Raw genomic sequence first — 12,332 nt, forward strand, 5'->3', positions numbered from 1 at the left:
TACCCAATTTTAAGGCATGTTCTGGTCTTCTATCATAAATGCGATTATTGTGAGCAGCTCTCATAATCGTAAAGTTGACAGTATTTTTAGAATATCCTAGAACACATTAATGGTTACTGTTCTTTTTTTCACGCCTTTCCTTTTTGCATGAGTTAGTAAGATTTTACTGTGATCAATCATGTTTACTACGAAAAATAAAAAGGAAACATAAGGCACATTTGTGAAACACCCAGCAGACCTCCCTAAGTAGTGTCAAACTGAAGTCCATCATAAATGGTATGGATATTTGGTTTTCTATTTTAATATTTTTTTTTTACCAATCAACCGTGACTTGAAGCAACTGGACAAGTGACCAACCATGAAATCCCTCTTTCTAATGATCAAACAGAGCTTATAAAAAAATATCATGGACATAGTAAGTCATCAGACAGCAACAGCCATAAATTCATCGCACTACACCTTCCAAGTTACAGGAAGGAGGAAAATCGGTTGTAATGACATCTTTTACAATAAATTCTGAGGATGTCCATATACAGATGAACAATCAATAGACATTAAGGCCAATTAACAAACTTGCTTCCAGAATCTGGGGATAGAAACGGCAGACATAGTAGGCAGGAAAGGCATTACATAATCATACTTGTTAATATAGTTAAGCAGACAATAAATCAATGAGCTAACAATTAGCAAATTTGCTGTTCCTCGCTTCATAGCGCACTGACGGACAGAACAAACAAAGATGCAAACAAGGAAGGCATCACAAACACGCACATGGAATACAGATTACAGTTAGCGAGCCTTCTCCTCTCTGCGTCTCAGGACATAGAAGGCGAACAGACAAATACATCCAGTTGGAGGCATAAATAGAGACAAAATACCAACCAACCACCGGCTGAATCCAGGTGAGGGGGAGAACAAACAACGAAGCCGTCATTCTTTTCCGGCCGCATTTACTGTTGTTTGTTTTGCATACTTAAATCATCGAGGTTAATTTCCTCGATAACTGCGGCTTGTGTGCTTAACCCTTTCAGGGAAATGGCCACTTCTCCGATGATTTATGAATGTCAGTCTCTCTCTCTCTCTCTCTCTCTCTCTCTCTCTCTCTCTTTCTTTCTTTCTCGTAATTTAGTACTGATGCTACTTGAATTAAGAAATTCCAACTAATTTCTGTGCAATTTGAGGAATGGTTTCTCAGGCGACCACAATTCAATGTTTATGTTAACGGAAGCAGACAGGAATTTGAAGGAAGTTTACGCAAACCTTTCCTCCCTCATTTGAGAATTAACATGGCTATCGAGAACGTTAGCACTGAGAGAGAGAGAAGAGAGAGAGAAGAAGAGGATGAGAGAGAGAGAGAGAGAGAGAGAGAGAGAGCATAAATAAAATCTGACACTACTATGAACAGGTTCCTGAACTTTTCATCACCAACAAGTTCCACATTCCTCGATGGCACAGTTCCTATAATTTTATTATTACTAACAAGATTTTTCATTTTAATTTCACAGACAGGGACCCAGCGCGCGCGAGAGAGAGAGAGAGAGAGAGAGAGAGAGAGAGAGAGAGAGAGATTATCGTCACATCTTTAACTTTGATTTCTGCCAACAGGTTCCCGGAGAGTCGCCTGGCACGTCTCTTCAACGGCACCATTCCCATCGTGTTGGATTCCCTCAAACAGCACTACTTCATCGACCGAGACGGGAAGATGTTCCGACACATCCTGAACTACATGCGCCACGGCAAGACCCTCTTGCCGGACGACTTCACCGACCACGACCTCCTGCTGGAGGAGGCCAGGTTCTTCGAGATCAGCGGTCAGTCTCTTTTCCAGTCTTCATGGTTTTGCCCTAAAATTAGCGGCACGAATTTTGAATTCCATCTTATTTTACAAATAAAAGTAGTGAAGACGTTTTTAAGTATATAATTCTGAATGCTATTACGTCTATTTATTGATAATTTCGCTGTATATCTATAAACTGAATGGGCATTTATAAATCTTACTAAGTCGCTTTATCAATCTTGACTGATAATGGTAGATAGATCTGGGACTTTTATCGCTATTTATCTGTCTAGTAACTTATCATTTCTACATTGTTTTTCTTTACCGAATCTGAATTTTTTTTTTCATAGGATAGCAATGGGCAATAATGACAGATGTAAAAGAAATAATCATGCTGAGGAACTTGATCCATTATCATTTTTATCTATATTTTATTTGTTTATTTTGTATCTTCAACATTTTTACATTATAATAACAACCAACAATGAAAGGACCAACAACGGACAGTACGATGAACATGGTTATTTTTATTTGATATGTTTTTATAACATGAATTTACATCTCTGAGGAGTTTTCGTTGCCTTAATGCGAAAAGAAGAAACGCGAACAACAAAGAAAGAAGAACAAGAAATACATGGAAAGAGATGGTGGGGGAGGGGGGATTAAGAGAAGTGTCAGTACAGGTTGGGAAGTTGGAGGATGAGGGCCGGAGAAGGACTGGAAAAACTTGGGGTTCCAGATTGAAGTGTCACAGGTTGTGGCAGTTCCTACTGGAACTTTTCTTTGGAATCCAACCATCTTTTTTCGCAGCTTGCTAACGAAGTTTCGTTCTGGGAATCAGAATCACCTACGAAAAGTCAAATGGGGATTTGCGAATTTGTTCCCAAGGCTCTCCTCGGTATAGTTAATGAGTATATGAACTTGAATATCTTAAATGTTCAAGTTCAACTATAATAATTTTTTCTTAAACTCCCCAATTTCGTAAGCAAAAGTAGGCTTTTTCAAAGGGTTTAAGTTTTCTTTTTACACCAGTAAAGTTGCACCATATAACTGTTAACCTTTCCGTTACCTTTACAATTAAAAAACACGTTCATCAACAGATTACCACAGCCAAGTACAAAATCGCGGCTATAATTAGGAAATTAAAATCTCCAGGGCAGTGTTCGCGAGCCCTCTAAAAAAAAAAAAAAATAATAATTAAGAAGATCCCTAACTGAACACTAGCACTTACTTACATTCCTTTTTTCACCAAATTTCTCCAGACACTTTTGAGGGAAATGATTGTATTAATTGCCAAAAAAATAAGACCAACAATGATTCCCTGTGATAAAGTATTAATAAAACGAAACTCTTGTAAGGTTTACATAAACAAAAATATAGTAACTTTTCTGAAGACGAGAATGTATGATTTTCCTGTTAGTTTATGACGTAAAAGAACGTTCACCACGAAAACCCTTCCGAAAATTGTCATCCATGACGAGTTTTAGCCTGCAGTTTGACAATTACAATGCGTTAAGATTCGCAATGAAAATTTATCATTTACACAAATACATGTCAAGTATATTTTTATAATAAAGACCCCGGTGATATGGCAAGCAAAAAGAAACGTTAACAGTAGCCAATTTTTTTATACTGAAAGTGCAATAAGACAGTAACTTTCTACTGGAAGAGCGAAAGAAAAGTAAAGAAAAACATAAAAAAATTTATTACCATAAAAGTCATAATCCCTAATTTTCGAAAAATGTCCAAATACAATTGGTGCCTCCAAGCATATTTTCAGTGGCCATAATGACCTCGCAACTTCTCGATTTCTTTACTTTTGGGGTACGCTTTCCAATGAAAACATGATATTACAAATAAGAAATGTTCTGTAAGGTTTGTCCAGAAAATTGTCAACACTTGTAAAAGATACTTTTCTAATATTTATTGCAAGACGCATTAACCCCATTGCAAAATTCTAGTTAAATGGATGTTCTACTAACAGTGACCAACCTTTTAGAAATGACCTATTTCGAAATGTCATGACTAGACTCAGTGTGGTCCCGTCAATACAAACTAGTGAGTGACAGTGCTATAGTAAACGACTATTATTAAAATATTAATGTCTGCTGCCTAAACTGAAACTTGATAATGCAACAAGATCATAAATATTAAGTTCTATACTTAAACCACTTCTATCGCAACATACCTAATATGATGCTGGCTGTCATGTCATTCTCTCTCTCTCTCTCTCTCTCTCTCTCTCTCTCTTAAAGAACCTTACTAGATTCCCACCTACTAGTAGACCTCAAGCTTAAGAAAGCATAAACGAACGTGTATTAGCGAAACGAAGCTCTCCAACCGCACTTGCTTACAATCACCTGACGCCAGCACCTCCCCGTTTCCGCAGGTCTGGTGAAGCAGGTGGAGGAGATGAAGAGGACCCGTCAGGAGGCCCGCAAGGCGTCCTCGCAGTCCTCACAGTCGCCAAAGGCACCGGCGTCGCTGAATTCGTCATCCAGCTCCTCCTCGACCATCAGACACAGGCCCCTCGTCAATGGCATCAAGAAGGAAGACGACGGCCACGGATATGACGTAAGTGACGGACATTTATAGATTTAATTAATATATAATATATATAAACGTATATACAGTAATATATATATATATATATATATATATATATATTATATATATATATTATATATATATATATATATATATTACATACATATGACTGGTAAAAATGTTGTTACAACAGAATTCCATCAAATAAAAGGAGCCCATAAAAACGCCAAAATATAGAATATATATATATATATATATATATATATATATATATATATATATATATATATATATACTATATATCATATAAAGGAAGAGTAGCAAATGTGGAGTATTTTTTACCCTACTTAGATTCCGCGAAGCATGATCTATATAAGTACAAATTATATCCCCAGGACAAAGTTACGCTCACAACTTGAACAGTAACGCTTAACAGATCAATGAGAGAAACAATATCACCTGCAAATTAAAATGGCTTCATTTTTACTGCTGAGTTTTACTGTGGTATAATACTTTTGACCAATGTAAACATGGGAAATTTCTTTCGGACCCTGATTACTTACAAGAAACAAGAAAACAATAAACCAAATCGGCTTTGTTAACCCTTTTTTTTTATCTGTGAAAAGGACGAAGCCTAATCACCTTAGCCTTTCCAGAGAACAGAATGTATCTTGGATGTAATACACCTACAACCAATTAAAAAGCGTTTTTTTTTTTTTAACATAAAGTGTGCCTTTAATTACTGCAGTCGAATTCAGTTTAAAGTATCGAGAGAATATGCTCATATTCCTGTGACATAACTAAAGAGAACTCAACCCCTAGGCAGGACTAGAAGGGGAAGGGTGTACTGTACAAACGCTGTGATAAAATGACATTCCTACACTGGAATCTATCAAAGTTTTTATTGGCCAAAAAATGGAGTCCTTTCCCGGCTGTTAAACAACAAGTGGCTCGGCTCAACTTCGCACGACACTGATCTTTTTACTTCCCTTTGGCTTCGATGTCTTCGTCTCACGATGACAAGGAATAAATGGACTTCCACAAACCCTCAGCGCTAATTTCATTCCAGTGTAAAAGTATCACTAAACCCCATTCTACTGGCTTAAGTTCTTTTTTCTTCTTAATACATAAACTTTTGCAACCCTGGTCTTAATATACTAAGCAATATATTTATATATATTTTTAAGTCAAGGCCCTTCCACCTATATAGGTCTGAAAAAAAAAATTGTTTAATACCAAATTCTCTCACGTTATGAGGAATTCCGACAAACGAACCTATCTCAATAAGGCGGAATTTCAAAGAATCGTTTTTCCTATCTGAACAGGTCATTGCACTCAACATCTGCCCAGACTTGGGAGAACGGGTCATGCTGTCGGGAGAGCGCTGCGTCATAGAGGAGCTCTTTCCCGAAGTCGCTCAGGCCATGATGGACGCGAGGTCCTCCTTATCTTGGAACCACGATCAACGGTTCATCATCAGGTGAGTGAGCTCACAAACAAGGAATCTTTTGGCGTCGCCAGAAATCGACCATCCATAAAAGGGTGCGGCCACACTACAGTACACATCATATACACAGTGTAGAAAGTTATCTGGAATATATCACAAAAAAGCTGAAAATAAGGCCACGACCGTACAATGTCATTAACTTCTATTCAACCTGTTAGTGATGTAAGTGCGTAAGTTACGGACAAATTTTACAGCATCGTGTTAATTGGGCCTTTCATGTAAGTTACCAATAAATTTAACTGTATCCCGGGCGCACCATCGGAGTATACGGTTCATAGGTACTTAATGCCGGAACTCCTGGCAAGCTTTAGAATGCAGCTCCTGTTTCCATAATTCCTGTGTCACATAACCTTCCTGCCTTTAAAAGGCTAAAGGTCTTTCACTACCATCATGGTTAAGTCTCATCCTTCATTTTTTTCTTCCCTATTGAATTGTATTCTTCTGACCTGGACTGGAAGAGTGCACTATGTTTCCAGTCTTTGAGCATCTGGTCTTGGATGAAAATCTTAAGAGCCAAACTTTTCATCAATTAGTCAATATTTTGAATCACAGCCACCAGACTCTGAACCATGTAGCCAAAATTGAATAATTAAATACCATAAGTCTCCGTCGCAAGTATATATATATATATATATATATATATATATATATATATATATATATATTTATATATATATATAATATATATATATAATATAATATATATATATATATATATATGATATATAGTATATATATATATAACATATATACATATATACATATATATACATATATATATATATATATATATATATATATATATATATATATATATATATATAATGAATTCTGTATTGCCACTAGTTTGCTGTCTGGAATTTAAAACGGCAATTAACTTAATTTGCTGATTCTGTGTTGAAAAGTTTGATATCGTCGGGAAGATCTAGTTTCCGGTGGCCAACTAACATGTTCATATTAGCTTGAATGAAAACTGTGGATCCTAGGATCGTTCTTTGGAAAAAGAAATTAATGATAAATTCTAAGTCTGATTAATGATAAATTCTAAGTCTCTGATTATGCCCTACAGGTTTATTCAGGTCATGAGCAAGATCCCAAACATGCATTTTATTAGATTAAGCAGTATATCATATTTAAGACTAAGCAAGTCAGGTGTTTTACCAGTAATGTGACTCCAGCGTTTCCATCCGCAGATTTCCATTGAACGGCTACTGCAAGCTCACCTCTATCCAAGCCATCCAACGTCTTCTCAATTCGTCCTTCACCCTGCTAGCCAGCAACGGCGGAGGCGTGGAGGGCCAACAGTTCTCAGAGTACCTCTTCTGCAGGAAAACCGTTCCCCTGTGATTGTTCCTTTAGACGCTGAGGCCAGCTCGGGTAGTCCCTCCTTTTGAAAATCGCGGAGATCTGAATACGACCTTCATGTGGACCTTTTCGCAGGATGACATCACCTTACAACCGTCAACAGAAGTTTATTATTCCATGTACCAGCACTACTTTCTTTCCCGCTTGTACGGCTCACCGTGTGTTCCTCCGCCGCTCACTTCAAGGGAAGTTCTGAGGGTATTCTGAAGGCCATCGTCACGCTAACAAATGAAAGGGGACCACGAAAGGTCAATGATGAGCTCCCGGATTAATGTCAAGGAGGTTTTTTTGAGCTCATAAAAACAAAAAACAAATAAAAAAAAAAAAGATTTATCAACCACTCGCACGTTAATCTATTTCAGTGTTTCGATGGTTTTTCTCTCCAAGGATTTTTTGCTTCAACAAAATGTATCTACCTGTTATGATTTTAAGTCTAATTGGTTACAGTGACGTTTGTCAGTCAGTAAGTCACTCGAACAGGTGAACTTTCGAAAACTGATGCTATAAATATATATACATAGTTATAACAAATATGTAAGTTTTTCTATGAAAGTGAATGCAAAGGTATAGTCATTTAATGATCAATATTGGTGTTCATTCAAGCTGTGTTTATAATGGTGATAAGGAATGAGATTTTAATAATTAATTATAATGTTGATACAGATTTTATTTACAATGTTTATGCTGAGTGTAAAAAGGGTCAATATTGTGTGTTCCTGGACGCCGGGGGCATCGTGGATTCTTCAGTGCCATGCTTTGTTCTCTGTCTCTACCCTCGGGTACCCGTCAGACTCGGGGGCACCGTGCCAGGATTTCACGGGCATTTCTTGATGGGACGGATCGATTACTTTGTTTCGAATCCTACGGCCGTTGCAACACTACGGTTTTACTAATGCCGGAAGTATGTTTTTAGTCGAAAATAGTTTTCATTTAAATGGAGAAACTATTAATATGAAAGTGACATAATCCTTAGCCAGGAAGAGTTAATTTACATCTTGTAAAATTTGGTGTCGTTGGATTTCAAATATGAGCGTCATTTTGAAGTTCTGGGAACTTTCAACATTGTTTTAGAACTTTGCTACAGTAAGAAAAGGACAGATCTTCCATTATTATACTTAATCAATCGTAAATTCTGTGAAAAACAACCTCTGAAAGTAGGACACGAATTTTTGCATTACGTAGGTCAAAATACTGTAAATGTAAATGCAACGTCAACTTAATGAGTCTTAAATAATGCTATACTACGGATCATGTCAAGTGTCTCAAAAAAAAAAAAAGTCACAAAATCAAATGAAGTTGTATCGGCAATGCATCCTATACAAAAAAAATGCTTGGCAAATGGGTACATGGTCGACAATTACTCTCTCTTCTTTAAAATACGAGCACTCGACTTGGGTTAGGTCGTGAGTACCTGGTCGACATGTACACTATCTGCTGAAAGACCATCAGAGTCTACATTTTTAACTTAAAGATTTTATATATATATATATATATATATATATATATATATATATATATATATATATTATCGTAATCGACTGACTTAACATATGGACACGGCGCAATAGACTGTTGCCATTTGGATCTTGACGCAAGCAGCTCGTTGCATGTCAGCTACTAAAAAAGGAAAAAAAAAAAAAAAAACTGGAACTGTTTAATTGTTCACTGTCCCATCAAGTTTTGCCCAGCAGTGCCACCTGGGTGGGTGCCCGGGAGACATCTTGTCAGCGACAACAGTTTTCTGCCAAGTGATTCAGGATTTCAGCATAATTTAAGGATATCTGTAAAGAAATGATTTTAGTAAGTTAGAGTTTTTTAGGAATCTCTATGTGGGTCACTCTTGGTTAGGACAATACGTGAAAAGTACACTAAGCTCATCAGCTCTTTCATTCCTTCATTTTTATTCGTTTCCATAAATTGCGCGCGTTTGTATCGCAGCGTCTTGTTGAGTTTTCTAAAGGAGGCCATGAACTATCTTAAGTTATGATGTTGATAGTCAGGTAGTCAGCTCCGGATCATTTGCGATCACACAAGATGTTTGTATTTATTCATGAGTGAAAATGATTAACAATTGGTTTAAAGAAGAGCTGAATCATTCATGCTGGGAAGATGCAAAAATAATGCAGGCACTCAAGTCTACTATTTCATTATTTTGACCTAACTAAGTGTACTTTTGGGCTCTATTGGGTTCCATAGAGTTTTATTGTGCCATAATTCAATGGGAAGCTAACCACTTGGGGGAAGAGTAATCAGTGTTCAGCCGAAAAAGTACAGGTGCGACAGACGAGATGGAACAATCTGAAAATGGCATTAAATGCGAGTGCTCCATTTATTCATCGCTAATGGACATTCGAGATGCAGTAAGCTATTTGTTAAACGCGAGAATTTTTCTGGGTCGAAAATTACCTACAAAAATTCAGTTGTCACAGCTGAATATATTCCATCCAAGCCCTTTTGCACTTTCCAGGTGAAACACAAAAGATCTACTTATCCCCCAAGACTCACCTCTACACCTGCCACCGTGGGCCTTACGACTTCGTCAATTTTTATTTTGTCTGGATTTTTTTCTTTCCAGAGGTCAGGTCAGGTCAGGTCGCAGTACAAAGCACAGGGGTTGAGCCTGGTCATAGCTTCCCTTTTTTTAAACTAATGTACATATTGAAAGGTGGTGTGTATGTGTGTGTTTAAATTTTTAAAAAAAGAACGGTGTTCACCAGTAAGGGAAATAATAACCTCTACAAAGAGTGGGGTGATGGTGAAATGTTATGCGCGATTGCCCTAGAGTTAAGTCCATGAATTGGCAACGTTGTAAGACACGCCATCCAGCAATTAATTGTTTCCTCTAAATATTTTCGCCACCATAGAATTTTTCCTTCGGCCGCTACCAAAATCAGAAGCCACCGGCCTTTTGGATCGAAGACCCGAATAAGCTGAACATTCACGTCTGTCATCGAGTCAAACCTAATCTGATTAATCAAGTTCTGATTTCCGATTCTGAGAAACTAGAAATACCTTTTACATACAACCGGAACATCTCATTCAGACCAATATGTTAATCTCGGTTGGTCCTTAACCATCCAACTAGGATATTTTGGGCGGCACAATCTGCAATGCCCTTCCCATTTTCTTTTACTTCGATTCAAAATAAGGTAGCGAGTGGATCCTCCTTTTGTATCTGCCACAGGAAAAAAGATAATATATAAATATATACTATATTCATTGTTTCCTATGTTAGAACAATCCTATGTCAAGCGATTTTGTCCTTTTCGGATATCGCATGAAACGCAAATAAAAACAATTTTAAGGTCACGCGTGAATCGGTATATTTCATACACAGTACAACAATTGTAATACATCTCCCACAGAATCTAGAGTCTCGTGCAGTTTGTAAAATTGTGTTTTGAAGATCTCATCATAGCAGTCATTAAAAAAATACTGTATTACTATTCTCAGTCAAGTCGGGCTCCCTGTGGTATTTCTCACACATGAACAGGCGCGAAACGTTATAATTGTTCTCTTAATTACCTTTCAAATACATAAAATAACAACAAAACATGATAATCGGGTGCAAATTCAATTAACAAAGGCAAGAGGTTAATATCTGCGTATTCCAGAGCATCCTCACACATGAACTCACTATTTGTCCTTTCAAAATTATGGAAACAGAATCATCAAACGCAATACAGACAACACACACAACAAGGTCGTCGACAGGCAGGCGAGTTGTAAAATAACAAAAGAAATATACCTGATTCAGTTGTGTTGACCTCCGTCTCCCATTGCAAACAGGAAAACTAGTGTCTATTCAGTGTTGTAACAGTTCCCATTACCATCCTTCTGTCAAACTGCTTCTTTAAAAACGGATTTCTCTACAGTCGTCAGTGGTCATGATATGTATTTTGCTTCCAATAAAAAAGAAATCATAAAAACAGCGCCCTGTTTGCCAATAGGAATGAAGTAAAATAAAGGCGTTTCGTGGCGTGCCAGAAATAACAATATTATATACCTGAGGGCCAGGCTAGTTTGTCCTATGAATCAACGTGGTGCCATACGATAGGCAAGCTAGCAGTCCTGATGGGCTCAGGCCACGGGACTTGAATGCATACAAAGCAGGTTGAATGGCATACAATAAACTGCACATTTCTCTCTCTCTCTCTCTCTCTCTCTCTCTCCACCACACATACATGTTGAATATAAATTTACAATATATTTTTTTCTAGCGTCCTGTTTAATTTCTTCAGGATTGGCTAAAATTATTCAGAGATCCCATTACCTCCAAAAATACTTTCACAACTTCCCCTTCTCTCTCTCTCTCTCTCTCTCTCTCTCTCTCTCTCTCTCTCTCTCTCTCTCACATGCAGACACTTTTTCTCATCACCTACTTTGTCTTCTCTATCATTGACCTCTTCCTCTCCTCTCGAGTTGAAGCCAAAACCGTCGCCTTGTGTTTGTGTGCCTGTGTCCTCAGCCAATCGAAGTGCAAGGGACGGCGGGGTGCCCTTGCTTTCTGTGATACGTGTGTATGTTTTCTACTAACGAGTCAAAATTCTCAAAATGATTATAGCGAGAATTATAATGTTTAATTTTATCTCAAACAGGTGAAGTGTTCCATTCATCTTCAGGAATAGAAATAAAAATCTATGTCAGACTTGCAGAGTTTCATTAACCATCTCTTTTATTTGTTTAATTATGTTACTGCGCTGATCGTACTGAAGCGTGTGTGTGTGTGTATATATATATATATATATTGATATATATATATATATATATATATATATATATATCTATATATATACATATATTAAGCATAATATTATTATTATAAAAAAGTGTATGTGCGTTTTCACTAAGCGCCTTTTTCCCTATACAGGCAATAGCTACAGGAGAGGCAACTTTCCACCATGCATAGTCAAGTTGAGGCTGCTAACACAGCATCCATTAAAAATTTCAGAATGAGCCTCCTAACCCCTTGACATTTTTGGTCTTTCCTTGTGGTCACCAATCCTAATACTGCCTAGGTGCAACGATGCCTTCCTTTCGTTGATCGGTAGACCATCGATATAAGGGTAGTATGTAAGAATAGTTTTACTATTGTCGGCAGTACTGATTTACTATCACAACCAGCCCGTGATACAT

General features: G+C 37.3%; 1 protein-coding gene across 5 annotated transcripts in view; it reads left to right on the forward strand.

Annotated features, from left to right (window-relative positions):
• LOC135223842 (BTB/POZ domain-containing protein Tiwaz-like) overlaps positions 1-11,844 on the forward strand; it is a 221,659-nt gene extending 209,815 nt beyond the window's left edge. For all 5 annotated transcript variants that reach the window (XM_064262728.1, XM_064262744.1, XM_064262736.1 and 2 more), the window contains 4 exons: positions 1,606-1,811; positions 4,167-4,351; positions 5,650-5,804; positions 7,025-11,844. In XM_064262728.1, coding sequence (XP_064118798.1) covers positions 1,606-1,811; positions 4,167-4,351; positions 5,650-5,804; positions 7,025-7,178 — 700 coding nt within the window. In that variant the 3' untranslated portion in view covers positions 7,179-11,844. The remainder of the gene's footprint in view (positions 1-1,605; positions 1,812-4,166; positions 4,352-5,649; positions 5,805-7,024) is intronic.
• The last annotated feature ends 488 nt before the right edge of the window (positions 11,845-12,332 follow it).

Source organism: Macrobrachium nipponense, chromosome 20 (genome assembly GCF_015104395.2).
Source record: "Macrobrachium nipponense isolate FS-2020 chromosome 20, ASM1510439v2, whole genome shotgun sequence".
Taxonomy (NCBI): domain Eukaryota; kingdom Metazoa; phylum Arthropoda; class Malacostraca; order Decapoda; family Palaemonidae; genus Macrobrachium; species Macrobrachium nipponense.